Raw genomic sequence first — 21,819 nt, 5'->3', positions numbered from 1 at the left:
ATCAGAGTCTATCGATCGGACTATGGGCCGCCCACCATTAATATCCACGCACCAAGCCGAAAAGAGTGTTGGGTGTGAGGGGGTGTATTAGGGGGACACTCCTCACCTTACCAACCGGTGTTGTGAGTTAGATCAAACTCTAATAAAAATAAATCAATTATTTTAATTTACAACAAATTAAATACAAGTATTTTTAAAAAACATATCTTTTATTTTTTTTAAAAGTCAATTATTTTAATTTTTATTACATTGTATATAAATATTTAATAAATAAAACACATCTTTTTAAATTCTTATAAAAATTAAAATTATTAAAAATATAATTGGAAAAGAAAACGAAATATTCATAAATGTATATACTAATATTATATTCATCATTCTTTTTTTTTATACATACTATTGTTCTATTCATACAAAATACTATTACCAATTTTGTTAATATTTTGCTAATATATTGTTGGTGTGATTATTTTTTGTTACATATTATTTTTTAATCCTTTATTAAATAAAAATTGATTTTAATTACAATTATACTAAAAACAAAATAACTTTTATGTGAATACATTTATTCAGAAGAAAAGGGGTGATGCACTTACGGTGTAAAATAATTTTACACTGTCAACCAATCACAACCATGTATCCAATTCCATCACACTTTTATCTTTAAAAAATTTTAATGACATGGTAAATTACTTGTTTTTTATTGGATGACAGTGTAAAATTGTTTTACACTGTCAGTGCATATCCATTATACCTTTTATTTAGAATTAAATTAAATAATAAATTTTAGTATCAAAAATATTTTTTTTAATAAAAGATTACAATTCTTAACTGAATAGTAATACCAATTATGAAGACAAAGTTAATTATATTTTAAATAAACTAAACATGTTAAAATTACTTTTGAGTTTGACTGACTTTGTCTGGATTCATTTCATATTAATTTTTTAAGAAATAAAAAACAAGTAGTTTATAAGATTTACCCATTTAGAGAACCACCTTTTAGACTATACAAAATTTAATCAAATTTATCAAATAGGCAAATATATATATATATATATATATATATATATATATATATATATATATATATATATATATATATATATATATATATATATATATATATATATATATACTTTGAATAGTATAGTCAAATTTTGAGTCTTAGTCAAAGCAATATAGAAGACCAAGTTTGGTGTGTGTTGTTTATATGAATCTATCTAATCTAGAAACAAACCCGACCAAAAACTAGACTTTCATAACAACCTTTTTATTCTTCTTTCAACGTAGCCACAACAATTTAATTTTAATATTAAAATTACTTTTTCATTTTTTATGAGAAAAAAATAATATTTATTTGTTATAGTACATTGCATAACAACATTTTAATGTTTGACTTGTACTTTTGTTGTTTCTTTATAACACTAGCCACCTTTGCTTTGAACAACGATTCTCCTTAGTTATTCAGAAGATTTTCTTCGACAAAAATTTGTTTCACAATTATTTTTTTCATCTGTTAAAGGTTAGTAGAGTTTCATTAATTATTATTATTATTATTATTGTGAAAACGTTTTGATTTTCGGTTTTAATTCATGGTGTTTGATGAAACTGAAGGTTCTTCTAGCTTGTGTAAATTATAACTTGAGTGTTAATTAATCTGCAGGAGAAGGTGGTTGTAGTGGGAAAAAGTGATTATTAGAGAAGCTGATTATTTGGTATGGGAAATCAGATGATTAATTCAGAGAATTCTAGTGTTGGAATTCAGAAAGTTAATCAAGGATGTGTTTGGAGCTGGTTTCATATTCTTGATTATCATCATTGGGGTGTCAAAAGGGCTTTTCGTCATAGAAAGAAAAGACAGACTAAAAGTAAGCTATTTCATATCATAATTCATAAGCTGTTGATTTTTTGTTTTTGTTTATTGAACCTTTTGTGTATATACAGCTGTATTGAGTGATTCTAAAGGCGTAAAATTGATTTTGACATGTTTAGTTGTTTCTGATTAAAATTGATTCTGACGTGAAGTTAGAATTCGTAACTTTTTAGTTTAAATGCTTAACAGGCTTCTTAATTATATGCAGATAAGAGAAAGACCACTTTGCAAGACCAACAAAATGCAGTTACAGAAGCAGAATCTTCTTTGGTATGTTTAAAATTTTCATAATCATTTACGGTCATCACGGCCACAAACAATGATTATGCATTGTATACTCTTTAGCAAAGACACCTCTGAAGGAAAGTGTGCCTTGTGTCAGACACGACACCGATACATATGATTATGTTCAATTAATTTATTTTTTCAAAATTTTACCAGTGTCAACGTGTCTGTGTCTTCATCTGTATCTGTGTCCGTGATTTTTTGATTGTATGTAATAACTGTAATTTAATCGAATATAAACTATAAATTTCAGGTCAGTCAACATAGCGAAACATCAAATGCTATTAGTGAGAATGCACTTCTTCAGAAGAAAAGTGGAAAAACAGCAGAAAGTTCCCTTAGCAGAAACATTTCAATTAAGTTTAAGAACAATGATGATGTTTTGGAGATAGTTAGTATGGAGAAGAATCTATTGCTCAAGTTTCTAAAAGATATCGACTTCGGCAGTAACAAAAATCATCAAGCTTCTTACAAGAAACCAAGATTGACAAAATCAGGAACCTTTCCTTTACCCGCGTCTTCTAAGGCGAAAAACATTAGTTCTAGTACCTTCCGATCCAAGCAAGCCGAAATTTGGAACTTCCCCAAAGGAGAAAACTTTCTTGTTGGAACTCAAGCACCGAAAAAGTTCGGATCCAATTCAGTGAATGATGTTTCTTATGAAACGCAGAAGCCTTCCGCGAGTGATCTTGGAACCGGTCGTGCTGTGGAAAAAAGTCCAAGCGTATCTTCAACGCCTTCTGAAGGATTAAGCCACAAAGGATGGAATCAAGTGGTTCTTCATCAGTTCAAAGTTATAAAACAGAAGATCAAACAAGCAGTTGTTGAATTCAAAAGAAGTAGTCACCAAACATCGGTTCACGCTATCAACAATAATGAGAAAGAGATATCAGAAAGCGTAGACGATGGCACGATTCAAGAATACAAATTAAGTGGAAGCTTGAATGAGACTAAGGCTTCTGATTCTGATTTTGATTCCAACAAACGTGAAGTTCGCCAGATGCAAAGAACGTCCTCTCTTAACGAGTCAATGGATAGATATACTCAGTTGTTCGAGAGAAGCTTAAGCAAAGAAATCAAGTGGAAAAGCTCAAAGTCTAGAAGCTTAAAATTGACAAATGATATCGATACCAATATTCACAAGAGTAGGAATGCTCCTAGGTTTGTAAGAAGCAATTGTTCTATGCCGAATCTCGACACTTTAGAATTCATTCTTCAAGAAGCTCTTCTGGATACAAATGATATAGGAAACAATGCAGTGGAAAGTGATAACGATGTTCAAAGTAAATCGGCGAGCCTTACTTTTAAAGATGCTGGAACTGATGAAACAGTTGAAGGTCCTAGTGATTTATCTGATAAGATAGGGGAGAAAATTGAAGGAGTTACCTATGACCGAAACGATGAAAGTTTTCCTCGAGAAAATGCGGAAATAAGCATGATGACTAAGGAGGTAACAACATCACTTGAAACTAGCTTTCAAGACAGTACAATCAACCAAGCACAAGGTAACAAATTTATGTTAATGTACATGAGAATAACATAAAATTTCTTTAAAAAATAATTTAACTGAAATACAATGTCAGATAATCATAATCGTCTGATCGTTAAATATTTGATTTTTGTTATAACTAGTTTAAAAGTCTTGCATCAGATGATTTGTGATTGGTTGACAGTAAGGCGATCATTGCTAATTTTTTTTGGCTATATATATCAGGTAAAGAGTCAAATACACAACGAGACTCAAATGCTAGCGAAACAGCCGAAGACACAAGCAAGAGTCTTGAAAATCATTTCCTGAACTTCAAATCATATTCAGAAAACGATTCCAATTTCAAATATGTGAAAGATATTCTCGAATACTCCGGATTCATAGGAAATGAGCAAGTTCAAACGCGATACACGGTAGACCAGCCAATAAAACCATCCTTATTCGTAGCACTAGAAGAATCTTTGCTTCATGAAAACGAGTATTCTGCAGAAGAGAACAACAACATGTTCGATCACCAGCTTCTCTTTAACTTGATTAACGAGACACTCTTTCAAATATACGAAAAGTCACCCACATACTTTCCGAGACCCTTCGCCTTCAACCATCGTCTCAAACCAATGCCAAAAGGAAACTATATTGTTAAAGAAGTATGGGACAATGTTAGTTCATATTTGAGTTTGAGACCGGAGTTAGACCAGACATTAGACGATGTTGTTGGTCGCGATTTAATGAAAAGAAGTGGTGGATGGATGAATCTTCAACAAGAAGAAGAGTGTGTAGCACTGGATTTGGAGGAAATGATTATAGATGATTTATTAGATGAAATCATCTTCTCTTGATGTTGGAAACTCTCCTAGGATTCATATATGTAGGTTAGCTTGTGAATAGGATTCATATATGTGTGTGGCTTGATTATTTTCCATGTAAATAACATAGGAGTATACACATTCTTGCTTACACCTTAGAGATTTGTTATTATTGATGTTAGTAATAAGCTTTCTTGTTAATGAAGAAACATACTTTGTAAGATCTATGTGCAGTTTACTCAGTCAAAGAAACATACTTTGTAATAAAAAATAGTGCCTTGAAAAGTTTATGTGCTTTCTTGGAGTCTACACAATGATTGGTTGCCAAGTTATAGTATAAATAAAAGTTAAGTTAATAAAAAATTAAATTATATAATTTAGTAATTTCTTATATTTATTTAATATTTTATTTTAAAATTATTTATTAAACACTAACTTTTTTCTCACTAACTAGTCAAAAATATTTTAACTTTTCTCTCTTTTATTATTATCTCCCTTTAAATAAAAATTATATATAGCTTTTTTTATCCCCTTTAAATAAAAAATTTATAAAAAGTTTTTAACAAAATTAAACCCATTTTTTTCATTGGGTTTTTCACTACTTCATCGGTAACACAAATGCATATGTTAAAAGAGAAATTTTTACATGGACGTGGCCCTAAATTTATATTTTTAAAAACAACTAATAAGAATAGAGTAATTTTTTAATTTATTTTAATTTTAATTTTTTTTAATTGGATTCATAGAATGGTTGAGATTATAAAAAAAAAAAATTCGTTATTTATTTTTTAATTAATTAAAATTTTGTAATTAGTTGTATTGTATGTAAAACAATTTTAGTTCTGCGTCCAACTAAGAATTTTACATGTTAAAATTGTATGAAAAGGCATGAGCAGAACACTGGGGTCAGAAGTCAGAAAAGAACAAGCATGAGCATGCCAAGTTTAAGAAGCTTCGTAATACAAGCGAAGTTCATACAGACAATACGTCGAACACCTGGTGCCATTGAAACCCATCTCAGTTTCAAACTTTTTTGCACACAAACAACACAAAACCAAGACAGCTTATGCAAGAGAATCGAAAAGCTTCCTAAAGGAGAATCAATAGCTTCCGCTTTCCGTAGTTGGATGGGTGACGGCTTCCCCGTTCGCGGCGCCGACGTCTTTCACACCATTAACCGTCTCAGAAAACTCAGCTTCAACAAACGCGCACTTGAGGTAAAATTCACTCATTAGTTCTTTCTTTTCTGTTTTCTCAATCAATCTTGTTCTGTTTCATTGAATATAACTATCACATTGTGTGGATTTTGATAGGTGATGGAATGGGTGATTAGGGAGAGACCCTATAGACCTAGAGAACTAGATTATTCTTATCTAGTTGAATTCACAACTAAGCTTCATGGGATTCCACATGGTGAAAATCTATTCACTCGTGTTCCTATTGAATTTCAGAATGAGTTACTCTACAACAATCTTGTGATTGCTTGTTTGGATAAAGGTGTTGTAAGGCTTTCACTTGAGTACATGAAGAGAATGAGGGAATTGGGTCATCCCATTTCGCATTTGGTCTTTAACCGATTAATAATTCTGCATTCCTCGCCGGGTCGCAGGAAGATGATACCTGGTTTACTTACTCAAATGAAGGCTGATAAGGTTACACCGCATGTTTCGACGTATAATATTTTGATGAAAATAGAGGCCAATGAACACAATCTTGAAAATTTGATGAGGTTTTTTGATCGAATGAAGCGGGTGCAGGTTGAACCGAATGAAATATCTTACTGCATTTTAGCTACTGCACATGCAGTTGCTAGGTTGTACACTGCAACTGAAATGTATGTTGAGGCTGTGGAGAAATCTATGACGGGGAATAACTGGTCATCATTGGATGTCTTGCTTATATTGTATGGGTATCTAGGGAGCCGGAAGGATCTGGAAAGGATTTGGGATATCATTAAAGGACTTCCCTTTGTTAGATCTAAAAGTTATTTGTTAGCCATTGAAGCATTTGGTAGGATTGGAGAGTTAAACCGAGCTGAAGAGATTTGGTCAGAAATGGAGTCGGTAAAAGGATTGAAATCTGTAGAGCAATTTAATTCAATGATGACTGTTTATTGCAAGCATGGAGTACTTGACAAAGCATCTAGACTGTACAAAAATATGAAGACAAATGGGTGCAAACCGAATGCCATAACTTATCGTCATCTTGCTCTAGGCTGCTTGAAATCTGGTAAGGCAGAGCAAGCTTTGAAGACATTGGAATTGGGCATGCGTCAAACCGTTAACAAGAAGGTTAGCAATTCAACACCATGGTTGGAGACTACGCTTTCAATTGCTGAGATTTTTGCTGAAAAAGGGGATGTTGGAAATGTTGAGAAATTGTTTGAAGAGTTTCATAAAGCTAAGTACTGTAGGTATACTTTTGTATATAATACCTTGATTAAGGCTTATGTAAAAGCCAAGATTTATAATCCAAATCTTTTGAGAAGGATGATTCTTGGAGGAGCTAATCCTGATGCTGAAACTTACAGTCTTTTGAAAATTGCTGAACAGTTTCGAACCTGATAGTTTAATTGATAGATTATTACAACTGAATTAATGTTATATCATTATATGTATCTTTATGTTGTCATTCTATTTAACAAACATATAACAATTGTGGAACAAGAACCAATAAGATTATCTGGCATTGCTTATGAAAGCCCCTTTTGTTTGTATCATGTCAACAACTGAAAATGTAAAGATACTACAGGTATAACATGTTGATTTAAATTTACCTCTCCAAATTCAGCTTTATTGTTCCATAATAGATTGTCAGTATAAGTTGTTAGGAAAGGTGACGATTCCTCGTCTTTGGAGATAAGTGTCGGTGGCTTGTTTCGCGGGCGCTCTTTTAGGTATGTGGTGATGACTCTGTTTTTAAGTATTTGTTCTTTATGTTTTTCAAATTAAATTTATTGTCTGGTTTGAAATTTACATATGAATTTAACTGCTATTGGTATAAAAAAATATGAATGAAAATGTGAAGGAGTTGACAAGCAATGAATGGAAGTTGAAGGCAAGAAATGATTGATGATGAATCTCTCCCTCCCTTTGTAGTGCTCATCTCATTCTATCCAACACACTTTTTTGTTTTTACTGCAATTGTAATTGATCAGTAGCCCTCCTATGACATACAGTAGGAGTTGAATTAGTTGATGGTTTTCTTAATAAGTTAATAACAGTGATCTATCTATTACCATTTGTGAGTGTCATTATTACAGAAGCAAACAAATGAGTTAATTGCAGAAGCTGATGATGGCATTGGCACTTTTGGAAGGTTGGTTATGACCTGGACAAAATGAAACTTAGGAATATATTTAGTATCATTGGAAGGTACATAGGTGAATCAATATTTCAGTCATCTTACAATTTCCAAAACCAGAACAAAGTAGTGAGTTTTAAACAGTTTTTCTTTTATCTATGTACTCATCATTTATATTTTGTTTAAGGTTTTTTCTTTCGGATTTTTACAAGTGAGAAAAAACAATAGAAAAATGATATTAGGAGTTCCAAAGTTGATCTTGGAGCCAAACAAGAATAGATTTATAGAAGAAGCAATCACCACAAGGTTTTAGTATTTTCAACAAGGGAGTCCTTGCACGAAAAATGAAGATAAACAGGTAATAACAATCTACCTTGGTTTGTTTAAAACCTCAACTCATGTTCTGTTATCAATTGATTCCATCTGGCCCACACGCAGGCTAATGCACAAATTGTGAAATATTACAGAAATTGAAAATCATTTAGTTTAATTTTACGCAAAACTAACTAACCAAATTCCCAACTGTTCTTCCTAGCTACAAACCAACTGAATACAACAACTACTAACTGAAATCTTACAGAAATTGAAAACCATTTAGTTTGATAAAGTTTGCTAACTTATGTATCTTGCAATTAATTACAGTTGAAGTTTTTTAGCTTGGAACATGGTCACGACACCAAGGACCAAGAGGAGGAAGGGATCATAGATTCAGATGGGGAGGTTTTTTTTGGCAAGAGGGAAAGGAACTTACAAGTGTGAGTAGAAGTATTTGATGTCGGTAAAGTTTCCCCATTTATGAATTAAGAGACTCTATGTCAATGCACTAGTAAACTTTGAAGCACGGACACCCGAACACGACACTGACACTGGTAATAGTTTGAAAAAATGAATAAATTAAATGTAATCTAAAGTGTCGGTGTATGTGTCTGATACAGACACTTCTTTTTTCAGAGGTGTCAATGCTACATAGGTACTTAGGTACTGGTCTAAGACATATTTGGACTGTAGTTCAGGGAATACTATTTCTGTAATCCTACCAGGACCTACACTTTCTTTCCTCTTGGAAAATGGTCGGCTTAAAAATTTTCTGCATGACTTTTATGTTTCAATACAACTACAGTTGAAAATATATTAGTATATACATATAATACCACATCATATCATACAAGTAGGAAATTTGTACACTATATATGTTTTGTGTTTATTGTCTTGACTCTTGAGTTTATAATAATAGACTACTCTTAGGGGCATTGACATTTTTAAAAACTTAAATTGGTTATTCTTTTCTATACGAAACTTTTCATTTTTTAATACTTTGGAGTTTCTTAATTTTAAGGGCATAAATTAGCATGACTCTATGTATAATATTCTTTTAGTTAATTCGCCAAATGTGAACATTTCATTGACAAAAGATATTAAAAGTAGTTTATTATTACATAACCAGTAAGATAAAGACAAAGCAGACTAAGTGTAACAACACATCCAGTCTCGTTCATTCAGATAAGGTAATTTATGAATTCTGCAGCTGTGGCAATTGCAGCCCCTGTAATGGCATCTATTGCAATCTTGTCTCCTTTGTTGTTGCTGACTGCAGATGCCAAAGCCCCTGTCACTGCACCTCCGACCATGGCATTCTTCTGCAGTACATCAAAAGACCAAGGGAACAATGTAAGACTATGGTAAGAATCTCATTGTCAAAACCAAAACATGATATACAGTCACGAAAGCTGCATCAATGTGAACATTTTTCCAAATTTTCATACAAATGCTAGTTTACTATTAGACTCACTTAAAGCCAAAAACGATGCTTGTTTATAACAGCTTGAAATTTATCAGGTTAGATGCAATTTTATTGAAGACATGTTCAGAATAAAGTGTTTTCTCTTAGCATCGAATGCACAATAATAATATTTCTATTTAAAATATCGAAATTATACTGCTGTTGGAGAGAATTACCCAGTCCCTGGTGCCAAGGACCCTCTCTGAACCATATTGCATTCCAACATACACGCCAGCTATAGTTCCTGTAACCATAGAAAAGAAAATACATTGAACAGAGTTAATGCATTTACTAGTTGAACTTGCCATGTTACAAAATGCAACACAAAACTTACCCCAGTATGCACCTTCCTTACACATCTTCTTCAGCTGCAACAAGACTAATTCTCATCAACAAGGAACCAAGCATACCATACTCAACAAAATATAAAGTAAATCAACATTTTAGTCCTTGAAATTGTAAAGGTCAGTCGATTTAATGCCTCAAATTTACGGGAAAAAGAAACAATTTAGTCTCTTAAACTGAACAATGTTACCGAATTAAGTTCTTTCTCTAAATTTAGCACCACAGTTTTGAAGGTTATACATTTGTCTTGATGTAGCAATAGACTATTTTTAAGTCAATATAGATCTTTTATTGATTTTGATGAATGTAACAAAGATGCATATATTCCAATATGTAAAATAGTTATAATTGCAGTCTATACAACTGAAAATATCAATGTGAAATTGGAGAAACGAAAGCCACCCAAAAGAATCAACCATTATAACAACAGTGTTAAATAATGAACTTACAGTTTTCTCAAAATCATTGCTTGAGACATTTCCTGGAACATACATGTTTAGTTAGTCAGACAAAGATCTTCAAGTGAAAATAATAATTCAAAAAGAAAAAGGAAACACTGAAAAGTAAAATACATTGGTGTTGGTCTATTAGTATAATTTATAACTCAAATCTAAACAAGAAAATAAAATATATAATAATAAACCCAAATCAAAGTTTTCATCTTTTGGCAATTTTGTTAATTTTAACAAAAGGGTAATAGCAAAAGTTAAGAAACACTTACCCTTTCGAATAATGTTATAGGTATCCTCTGCAACTGACCTTGTAAGTGCAACCTGAAGAAGAAGAAGAAAAAGGAGAAGGAGGTTAGCTCAAACTGTTTAAGAAAAAGAAGAAAGAGAAGAAGTTGAGAGATTAATTACAGCTCCAATCTTCAAGAAACCATCAACAGTGAGGTTAAGGAATGGATTGCCAGTGTCAATAATCACTTCAACCTTGGGAGAAGACAGTGACCCTGAAATACTGCCAGAAGCCATGATTCACACTCACTTGTTTGTTACTAACTTGTTTTGTTTCCAACTTTGAGTGTTAGGATCTAAGGGAAGGGAGTATCTAAAAGATGAGTACTATTATGGATATGATTGAAAGTATGCACTAGCACATTTTTAAATAGTACTATTACGGATAGTTTTTTTGAAGTCCACCTGTTATGGAAGAGGGCCCAGGGCAAAGATAGAAGATTTGATATCCACCTATCACTATTGGGGTGCTTGGATGTCGGCATTGTTTGTATCTTTTTGATGTCGGTATTGTTTGATAGTACTGGCTTGAAAACTCAAATATACTAGCTAAAATTGTGCCAGGATCCTTTAAATTTTAAGGAGATTTTTAATATATCTCCTTCATGTATTGCAAACATGGAGTACTTGGCAAAGCATCTAGATTATACAAAAATATGAAGACAAAGGGGTGAAAACCGAATGCCATTACGTATCTTGCTCTAGGCTGCTTGAAATCTGGTAAGGCAGGGCAAGCTTTGAAGACACTAGACTTGGGCACTATGAAGCATTGGCATCTCTAGAAGTAGGCGTGTCGCAGTGTCCGACACGTGTCGGTGTCCGACACGTGTACGATCACGTATAGACAAATGTGGTAGTCAGACAAATGTCAAAAAAAAATAATTTATTCAATACTCTTTGAATCGGTGTCTGACACTCGTATGATACTTATTATACACGTGTCGGACAAGTGTATTAAAAAAAAAATTCTTCATATAGTTTACGGTCTGGACTCTTTTAACTGCCAATTATTTGTACCCCTAATCAAATGCAGCTGCACTCTTTTCATAGATATATACCAATCTTTTAAATATTTTCATGCTTTTTTTTAACACCTAGTGGGGGGGGGGGGCTATGTCTGATAATTATTCTGTTATAAGTTGCAAAATACAGTTCTGAGGTGGTTATCTAGATCTGATGATCATTATGAAAAACTGCCTAAAGTTACCATTGCTGTCAATGGTGTTAGTTGAATAAAGGAGGACACATATGTGAAATCTGTGAGTGTCAGGTATTTGAAGGTGTAAATTTCAAATATATTGTTAAATACTCTCTCCTTAAACTATAAGTTTTTTTTTTTTTAAAATAGTCTCAAGATCAATTCCAATGGGGGACCATTAAAAATCAGAACAAAGCTCTTTATAAACTCTCCCAACTCAATTATTATTAACAAATAGCGAGATTTGAACTTAAAACTTTGAGAAGGCCACACTTCAAATCCTCAACATTCACCAACAGACCAACCCCAAGAGTTTGTAACAGTAACTTAGAGCATCAAAAAGTGTTTATGCATTGGTTTATTTGCATTACAAAGTTTATTAGAGTTTACAATCTGAATGCAAAGAAAAAACTCATTTGCAAAGATTTAAAAGTGAAAAGAAAGAATCCAATTTAAAAGTGAAAAGAAAGAATCCAAAGTGTAATGAGATGATGAGAGTACAGCATTATATAGATAAGGGGTTCACACAAAGCTAACCAGCAAACTTCTCAACTGTTTTTCTTACAACAAATAGTTTAAGTTTTCTAATTTAGCTATCTTGTAATTAATTACAGGTGCAAGTTTTTAGCTTGGAACATGGTCCCCGCACCAAGAACCAAGAGAAGGAAGGGGTCACAGATTCTCATGGGGAGGTTTTGGCAAGAGGGAAAGGATCTTACAAGTGTGAGCAGAAGTCTGATGTCGGTAAAGTTTCCCCATTTTTGAATTCAGAGTCCAACAAGAGTCCAACATAATAGGTGGCCTTTGGAGTATATGTATATGCTCTAATGAGACATATTTGGACTGTAGTTCAGAGAATATTATTCTCTATACCCTACCATGAGTTTATAACAATAGACTACTCTTATCGGTTGAAACACATGGTTCCATTGCGCACTCACACGCACGCGCCCGCATATAAATTATGACTTATAACCTCAATTGCATGCGCCCGCCCGCATATATATGACTTATCACCTCAATTATATTTATGCAAACTGATACTTGATTCAGCAAATGTTTAAATTTGAATCATGTTTATCCTCAGTCCTCCTTATACCATAATCCATTTATCCGAAGACTGAAAATTGAGCTGAACAGTGAGCATGTCATTGACAAAACATGTTAAGGGACAGAGCAGATTATCACAGCTTATTAGTAATTGCATCAAAATCATTACATAACCAGTAACACAAAGACAAAGGAGACCAAGGGTAATAACACATTCAGTCTTGTTCTTTCAGGTGAGGTAATTTATGAATTCTGCAGCTGTCGCAATTGCAGCCCCTGTGATGGCATCTACTGCAATCTTGTCTTTTTTGTTATTGCTCGCTGCAGATACCAGAGCCCCTGTCACTGCACCTCCGAACATTGCATTCTTCTGCAGTACGTCAAAAGACCCAGAGAACAATGTAGGGCTATGGTAAGAATCTCAATCTCAAAAATTATTATATCAAATTCATCTGATGCCCAAAACTTAAATTGCAGTCACGAAAGCTGCATTGATGTGCACATTTTTCAAAAATTTCATACAAAAGCTAGTTTACTATTAGACTCTTAAAGCCAAACATGATGCTTGTTTATACCAGCTTGAAATTTATGAGAAATGCAATTTTGTTGAAGACATGTTCAGAATGAAGTGTTTTCGAATGCACAATAATAATAAGTCTATTTAAAACATCGAAATTATACTGCGGTTGATGAGAATTACCCAGTCCCTGGTGCCTCTGATCCTCTCTACACCATATTCCATTCCAACATACACACCAGCTATAGTTCCTGTAAGCATAGAAAAGAAAAAAGCATTCAATAGAGCTAACACATCTACTGGCTGAACTTGCCTTATCACATAATGCAACACAAGACTTACCCCAGTATGCACCTTCTTTACACATCTTCTTCAGCTGCAACAAGACTATTTCTCATCAACAATGAACCAAGCATTCATACTCAACAAATAGAGTAAAACAGCATAGATTATCAACTTAGTCCCTCAAATTTACAAAACAGCAATCTAGTCTCTTAAATTGAACAATGTGACTCAGTATAGATAATCAACATTCATGCAATCAGACAGTTGCCAAAATCTAGACTGACATGACAGATTGAGATCGGATGACTCGTGTCTTTATATTTCGGACCTATTTATCGAAGTCATAACATGTGTCATTCGATTTTGATTTGACAGTTCAATGTGTCAAATGTGAGTGATTCCATGAAATGGGAGAATTCAGATCTAGAGGTTTCCCTGCCATTATTTTATGCTAGGACCAAACCTCCAAAGTTGAAGATGCTTATATACTATATCCGTAAAATGTAGTTATAATTGGAGTTTTTACAACTGAAAATATCAATGTGAAATAGTAGAAATGAAAGCCATTCTAAAAAGAATCAACAATGATAACAATGTAAAATAGTGAACTTACAGTTTTCTCAAAATCATTACTTGAGACACTTCCTGGAACATACATGTTTAGTTAGTCAGACAAAGATCTTCATAAATGAAAGGAAACACTGAAAAGTATAATACATTCAAATCTAAACACTGAAAAGTTTTCATCTTTTGACAATTTTAACAAAAGGGTAATCAATCAGAAGTGGACAAATACTTACCCTTTCGAATTATATGAAAGGTATCCTCAGCAACTGATCTTGTAGCTGCAACCTGAAGAAGAACAAGAAGAAGGTTGGTTCAGATTGTTAATAAAAAAGAAGAGAAGAAGTTGAGAAATGAATTACAGCTCCAATCTTCAAGAAACCATCAACAGTGAGGTTAAGGAATGGATTGCCCATGTCTACAACCACATCCAACTTGGGAGAAGACAGTGATCCTGAAAAACTGCTACGAGGCATCTTGCACACTCACTTGTTTGTTACTTCCTTGCAACTTTGAGTGTTAGGATCTTTTGCAAAGGGTTGTGCACTAAAAAAGATGAGTACTATTATAGTATTATTATAGTTGTGATTGAAAGAAGAGAAAAGTAATATATGATAAAGTACATAGTACATTTTTAAATAGTAACTTCATGGACGGTTAATAATCGGTGATAGCTTTTGTGAAGTCCACCTGTTAAGGAAGAGGGCCCAAGGCAAAGATAGAAGATTTGATATCCACCTCTCACAATTGGTATGCTTGGATTTCCATTTTTTGTATACAATACTTTGACGTCGGCACTGTTTGATAGTAGTACTCGCTTGAATATACAAATATTAAGTACTATTAGCTCAAATTGTGCCACAATCATTTAATCCCTTAAATTTTAAGGAAATTTTTATTTTACCTCCCTCGTTCCTTTCTCAAGATCCTCCCAAAACTCTTAATTGACGACCAGTTGGGAGTCACTTTAAGTTTTTAGTCTTGAGGCTCTTATCTCTAAAACGAGGACTTTATTGGCGATGAGAGCCTTGTACTCTGCATGATTGTTGCATGTAACAAACTTGAAATTGAGTGTCTGCTTTATGAGTATGTTGTCGAGTCCTTCTAAGACTATTTCAGATCCACTTCCTTTCACGTTGGAGGCCTCATCTATAGATAGTGCCCAATATGAAGGTGGGTCCTCGTCCACATGCGAGCTGAATTCTACTTCAAAATTTGTCATAACTTGTGATTTGATGCTTCCCCTCGAAACGTATTGGATGTCGTATTCTAAGTGCTCCACCGCCCAGGATATCATCCTCCACGCTAAATTGGGTTTCTTCAAAACTTGACGGACAGGGTAAATGATTTTCTCGCTGCAACACGATGGCTATCGCTAGTTTCTCAATCTTCATATAGCGCACCTTGGCGCCCTTGAACACCTTGCTTATAAAATACACAAGTTTATCCGTATTGTGTATTTCCTGGACAAGGACTGAGCTCATCGTCTGATCTAAAACCGAGAGGTAGAGAAATAATGGTGAATCTTCCTTCGGGCGATTGAGGACATGATGCGATGGGAGGAAGTTCTTGACCTTGGTGAAAGCTTCCTCGCACTCTGAGGTCCATTTAAATATCTCTTTCTTTTTATTAAGGTGGGGAAGAAAAAGAAAGCTTTGTCGTCTGCGCAGAAGAAGAAGTGAGACAGGGCGGCAAGTCTTTTGCACGACTGCGCCCCTCGACAGTCCTAACAATCAGGTCGTCGACGTAGACTTCCAGATTTCGTCCTATCTGATGGGCAAAGACAACGTCCTTGAGTCGTTGGTAGGTGGCACTAGTGTTCTTGAGGCCGAAAGGCATGAAGTTATAGTAGTAGTTGTCATGATTCGACATGAGGGTTGTTTTAAAGGTAGAGAAAAACACAAGAAAGGGGGGGTTTGAATTGAATTTTTAAAACTTTTTCCTTTAGAAACATTATTCCTATAAGATAAATAATAATGAATGCAATAAAGAGAAAGATGACACATTGAGTTATTTAGGTTCCCCTTAGAAAATGTTAGTCATGTTCACCTGCCAAGGTGATTTTGCCTTAGAAAATGACTTAATCCAGTAATCATTGAAATGATTATCATTGCACGAGACAATTGTCGGTGACTAACAACCAAAATATTGATCAATTTTGTTAGTGATCTCTTAAGAATTCTGACCCAACTGGTCCCCTAAGAGATATAACAATCAATGACTCCTTTACGAATTATGACTCAACTGGTCCCCTAAAGAAGATTTCTCCATGATGACAAACTGTCAAAGTCTTCTTGAGTATACAGACTAAGACTAGTCACTCAAGGAACAAACAACTAATTGTTGCTTAAAGTTTGTGTTTACAAGATTGCTTATATTCAACATATTACACAAATGTTTAAGTACAAAGATAACACAAAAGTGTTGAGCAAGATATGAGCAACAACTCCTTGCTTTTACAAGATTCTACAAAGATGTATTTGATGAGTGTTTGGGTAGCATCTTGTAGTAATCTTCTTTCTCTTCTTTCTTTTCTTTCTCTTCATTCTTTATCCTCTTTAGCTCCAGCTTTCATAATATTGCAACAGCTTTCGCTTTGCTTCAGTATATGAGATTGAGTGGCTTCTTCGCATTAAGCAGTAACATTGCAGCTTTTTGTATTAGCGATGAGCGGCATTCGCTATTTCAGTGTTCGCTATTTTTCTTCAGAAATTTTGATCTTCTTTCATAGTCTTCAGAGAAAGAGACGTTGTGAGGATAGAAGAGTCCTTTATAAAAGCTAACGGTTACTTTCCAACAGATAGTATCAAGTGTAGATGTTGGATAGTATAACACGTTACTTCCTTTTCATGTAGCTTACAGCTTTAACATGGAAGACAACTTTTTAATTGTACGAACATCTTGGGAATAGTGGAGTTGTTCAAGCATACCGTTGTACTGGAATCTTCTTAAGAAAGTTTCTTGATCTTATCTTCAAATGATGTACTTCTTATATGAAGTAATAAGTTTGGAAGAGATCAACTTTTTATCTTTGTTTTTCTGATAATTTATCTGATGAGTAGTTTAGAAACTACTTTGTTATGATAGCATGAAAAACATCAGAGCCGATAGGAACAGAACTTTGTTCTTTTAGAAATAATAACAACACCTTTTCTGAAGTACGGCGTAGGACTTCTTAGATCAAATTTGTATTTGAAGAAAGATAAGTGATTTGAGGAGTAAGAAAGAAATCATATAACTTTACGTACAATAATGTCAGGGTCTTTCAAAATAGAATAATGTTTTTAGATACATAAAGCAACACCTACTTTTAAGACAAGTCTTGATATCTGAACAGAGATTCGTGACAACTAATTCGCATTTCTGAATTGATCTTTATCAGCTGATCTTGACTATGTCATCAGAGTTGAAAGCAACAACTCTTCTAACAAACATATTTTGACATCTGATCTTTGAAGTAACAACTTGTATTTGATGTAGACTTGTTTATTAATCTTGAAATACTTGAGACTTCTGAAGCATTAACTAATTAAGAAGTACACAAGATAACCTCTTTCTGATTAACATTTAGCATTCTTCATAATTACTGATGTTTCTTCAGAACTCACAGAGATAAGTCTTTTTTACGACAACATATCTGATGATTCTTTAGACAACAATCCTGAATCACAAAGAGCTTCTGATCTGCATACTTAAGAAAACATTAGAAACAAAATTATTTACATATAAAATATATCTATTGGTATCATCAAAACTTGGAGATAAAAGTCCAGAACCAAATCTTGTTCTAACATGTTTTGGGCGTGTCTAGGGGATCCATCCAAATCTGATTGTACCACGAGTATGCGTCCATGAAGCTTAACGTGCAGTAGCTTGATGATCTATTGATGAGGTGATCAATGTCTGGTGGTGAGGATAGGTCTTTAGGACAAGCAGCATTTAGATCAGTGAAATCCACACACATGCACCGCCTGTTTTGGCCTTTCTTACCATAACTACGTTGGCCAGTCAGGTGGGATATTTTGTTTCCATGATGAATCTGGCGTTAGATGTTTTCTCTACATCTTCATTAATGGCGGCCATTTTGTCCTCAGTTACTTTTCGCTTCCTCTGTGCCACTAGTCTGGCCGAAGGGTGGATAGCGAGGCAATGACTCACCACCTTTGTGTTTATGCTTGACATATCAGAGGGGGCCTAGGCGAACAGGTCAACATTCTTAACGGTCGACTAGCTCCCCTTCCTTCTTTGTGGACAACAAAGTATCTATCTTTGTGACCTGATGGGTGTGGGACCTATATAGATCTTCTTCGAATATTCTGTGGGCGTGAGCCTTTTCGTTTTCGTGCCTAGTCTAGGATCCCAACACCTGAAGTCAGTATTTGGAACTTCGGAAAGAGGGACATCAACCAGGGTGAACTCTTCTCTAGTTTACTCTAGGCTCCTTACATAGCATTCTTGAGCCGCTTGTCGGTCCCCTCAGATCGTACCGACTCGCTCGCGAGGAGTGGGTATTTTACAAGTTGGAAATGACTGCTCCCAGAGCGTTGAAATTCGGTCGCCCAAGAATATTATTATATAAGTGATAAGGCGTCTACAATGAGGCCACTGACGTCAATCGCTTTGGCGTTCGTTCCCTCGCCACAGGTGGTTTTCAGGGTTACATGGCCCATTTTTGAACTTGTTCGCCTGATAAACACGTTAAAGAACCAGTGAAAATTTTTATGTAGTCCGAGTCAAGTTGCACCTTCTGGAAGGAGTCCCAAAACAAGATGTGAGCGGAGCTACCTAGACCTATCAATACACACTTGATTTCCCAATTGTCGTATTGTATAGTGATGATCAAAGGATCATCGTCGCGAGGGTTAATGTCGATGACGTTCTCCTTGGAGAAAATGATGTTAACCCTTGTTTTCCCTAGGGTGACTCTTGGAAAGCCAGTGTATATTACATTGCTACAAACACCTACCTTACGTATTTTCTTCGGGTAGCATGAAGCTGCCTCTCCCGACGAAATCTTCGGCAATGGTATTTGTGTTGTAACGTAGAGGCTTGCCAGCCATCTTCGAAGGGAAGATGGAAGGGGTTGGAGAGAAGGTGTGACCCAAGTTAGTTTTATCGGGGTCCCACGGTAGGGCGCTACTGTATTGGTCAAAAAGTACCAGTGTGCGTATTCCTCTGCAAAGGCAATGAGACTCAAAGGTTTTGTAGGTATATTACATTGTATGGTGGTTAGGGGTATCTCACGGCAATAAGAAGCCATATACAATTGTGTTTTACGATAGTTTTAAAAGTTTTGCTCACGTGAGGTGAAAGACTCCAAAGATGATCGGTGTGCATTGACAAATCTACTTCATCTATTTTGTCACTTATAGTATGGGTGACAATAAAATCCATTAATAGAATATCCATCCAATCCATCCTATAATTTATCCATCCAATCCATCCATTAATAAAAAAAACAAATTTAATGGATTGATCCAATCCATCCATGAAACTATATGGATGGATTCAATCCATCCATCTCATTTTATAAATCCAATGGATTTTAGTTTATTACTTATTAAATAATATTTTTATTAAAAAACATGAAAAATCTAAAATTAAATAATTTCTTGACATTTTTGTTTCTTTTAATATTTACCCATAGTTTTTCTTGTATCATAATGTTAAAAAAAATGTGAATATTTATTGCTTGTGACGTAAACATGAAATTGATATATATCAGTACATGAAATCAAATAGTGTGTATGGACAAAATATAATCAGTACATAAAAATCAACAATATCTTGCTTCTTTATGAACAATTTTTTTATTTTAGATAATATATTGCAGTACCTAGTATATCTAATTTAATATCAAGAGAGTGGGAATTGTTTTCTCCTTGGAAAAAATTAATGATGCTATTCACGTTAAAATTGCTTAATTGGTTCGCAATGAATTTATTTAATTTAACATTAACGTTAAAATGACTTAATTGACATGCATTGAATTTTAATTTTCTTTGGATGAAATTAGTTAATGAAGAAGTTAGTTGGTTAGAATTAGAAAGTTAATCAAAACATTAATTGTTTAGAATTAGTTACATAGATAAATTTTATAATTAAAAAAAATTTCAGAAAAAAATTGTTTTTGTAAAATTAACCGAAAATTAAAAAAAAAATTAAGTTAATTTTATGGATGGATGGATATCCATCCATTAGAAATTATTTTGTTTGGGCGGTTTTGACGAAAAAAATCATCCGAACCGCAAGAGAAAAAATCGTGCGGTTTGGTTTGGTTCGGTTGGTTTTTAAAAAAAATCCGAACCAAACCAAACCAAACTAATGCGGTTTGGTTTGGTTCGGTTGGTTCGGTTGGTTCGGTTTTTTACAAATATTTTATTGAGCCATAATACACATATAGATGACAACATAATTTTGTATTTATACATTCATACACTATCAAATAACAACAAAACTCGTCATATTTTGACAACAACTTTCCATTTAATATATAAAAATTAAATTAGAAAAAAGTGGAATATTAAATATAAAATAATAACATAAAAAAATATAAAAAATATTATAATGAAAGAAAATAATATAAGAGACAAGAGATTAGTGAAGGTGAAAAAGAAAAAAAAAGTGTTGAGAGATTAGAGAAGAAAATGTGCGATAAAAACGAAACTGAAATACGAAACATTTACATAAAAATAGAAGGTGAAAAAGAAAGAATATAAGAGAGTAGAGATTATAGAAGAAGAAGAAAGATGTATGTGGCAAAGAAGGTGCGATAGTGTTATTAGAGATTTGAGAAGATCGGGACTAAAATTATATGTGTAAGGATGGGAAAATTGTTGGTAATCATAAGGCTAAGGTATAATAGGTTTAATTTTTGGCTGGATGTGAGTTAAGTAAAATTTAGGTTGTAACATAATGCGGTTTGATTCGGTTTGGTTCGGTTTACAAAATACAAACCGCAAACCGAACCAAACCGTGCGAGTTTGTTAAAAGATGACCCAAACTAATCCGAACCAAATGCGGTTTTTTGCGGTTTCGGTTTGGTTTGGTTTGGTTTGCGGTTTTCTATTGGGTTGGTTTGGTTTTGATCACCCCTAGGATTGGATTGGATTTTTAAAACAAAGTTTAGTGGATTATTAATGGATTAATGGATTGTTTTGATCCATCCATTAACAATCAAAATTCATCCAATCCATCCATTTTGCCACCCCTAACTTATAGTGAATACAATCCATTCAAACCATGTCAATTTTCATAATTAAATTTTATTAAAATTGGCTTATAATTAAATCTATCAAATATATATTTATAAATTATTATGATTTTGAAAAATCATATTTATAATTAAAAAAACATTCAACCTATTCGTAAGCAAGTGTTTTGTCCTCCTAAAAAAATCATGTCATGCGTTGACATACCAAGAAAATATGGTACTTTTTTTAATATATGAAAATGAATGAATTAGCATGCTGCATGACATGTTATTTGTATTTCTAGGAGAAAACATGGCATGCTAATTTTGTCAAACATTATATAATACTGTATATCACATGATAGGATAGATTAATTTGAAGACAAATAATG

At 33.7% G+C, this 21,819-nt stretch overlaps 4 protein-coding genes across 5 annotated transcripts; 2 read left to right on the top strand and 2 right to left on the bottom strand.

Annotated features, from left to right (window-relative positions):
• The first annotated feature begins 1,372 nt into the window (after positions 1-1,372).
• On the top strand, positions 1,373-4,759 carry LOC131621405 (protein TRM32). Its single transcript, XM_058892444.1, has 5 exons — positions 1,373-1,525; positions 1,667-1,871; positions 2,085-2,146; positions 2,415-3,666; positions 3,876-4,759. The coding sequence occupies exons 2-5, from the start codon at positions 1,721-1,723 to the stop codon at positions 4,487-4,489; spliced, it is 2,079 nt and encodes a 692-aa protein (XP_058748427.1). The 5' UTR covers positions 1,373-1,525; positions 1,667-1,720; the 3' UTR covers positions 4,490-4,759.
• A 615-nt stretch (positions 4,760-5,374) lies between these two features.
• On the top strand, positions 5,375-8,994 carry LOC131621402 (pentatricopeptide repeat-containing protein At1g07590, mitochondrial). Of its 2 annotated transcripts, XR_009289560.1 has the most exons (3): positions 5,375-5,673; positions 5,770-8,117; positions 8,402-8,994. XR_009289560.1 is itself a non-coding variant. In XM_058892440.1 (2 exons), exons 1-2 carry the CDS (start codon positions 5,386-5,388, stop codon positions 7,018-7,020), a joined length of 1,539 nt encoding a protein of 512 aa, XP_058748423.1. In that variant the 5' UTR covers positions 5,375-5,385; the 3' UTR covers positions 7,021-8,994. The 2 variants fall into 2 exon arrangements, 1 of the variants encoding a protein (XP_058748423.1); XM_058892440.1 differs by having other exon boundaries at positions 5,770-8,994.
• Positions 8,995-9,126: 132 nt separating this feature from the next.
• On the bottom strand, positions 9,127-10,975 carry LOC131621403 (outer envelope pore protein 16, chloroplastic-like). The gene is made up of 6 exons (XM_058892441.1): positions 10,745-10,975; positions 10,606-10,657; positions 10,334-10,365; positions 9,874-9,907; positions 9,716-9,783; positions 9,127-9,396 (listed from the first exon to the last, which is right to left on the bottom strand). Exons 1-6 carry the CDS (start codon positions 10,856-10,858, stop codon positions 9,256-9,258), a joined length of 441 nt encoding a protein of 146 aa, XP_058748424.1. The 5' UTR covers positions 10,859-10,975; the 3' UTR covers positions 9,127-9,255.
• Positions 10,976-12,946: 1,971 nt separating this feature from the next.
• LOC131621404 (outer envelope pore protein 16, chloroplastic) lies at positions 12,947-14,830 on the bottom strand. Its single transcript, XM_058892443.1, has 6 exons — positions 14,598-14,830; positions 14,472-14,523; positions 14,285-14,316; positions 13,729-13,762; positions 13,570-13,637; positions 12,947-13,239 (listed from the first exon to the last, which is right to left on the bottom strand). The coding sequence occupies exons 1-6, from the start codon at positions 14,709-14,711 to the stop codon at positions 13,099-13,101; spliced, it is 441 nt and encodes a 146-aa protein (XP_058748426.1). The 5' UTR covers positions 14,712-14,830; the 3' UTR covers positions 12,947-13,098.
• Between the last annotated feature and the right edge of the window lie 6,989 nt (positions 14,831-21,819).

Source organism: Vicia villosa, unplaced genomic scaffold (genome assembly GCF_029867415.1).
Source record: "Vicia villosa cultivar HV-30 ecotype Madison, WI unplaced genomic scaffold, Vvil1.0 ctg.000004F_1_1_1, whole genome shotgun sequence".
In the NCBI taxonomy this organism is placed as follows: Eukaryota; Viridiplantae; Streptophyta; class Magnoliopsida; order Fabales; family Fabaceae; genus Vicia; species Vicia villosa.
The sequence above is the reverse complement of the archived record's forward strand: the minus strand, read 5'-3'. Positions and strand labels throughout refer to the sequence as shown.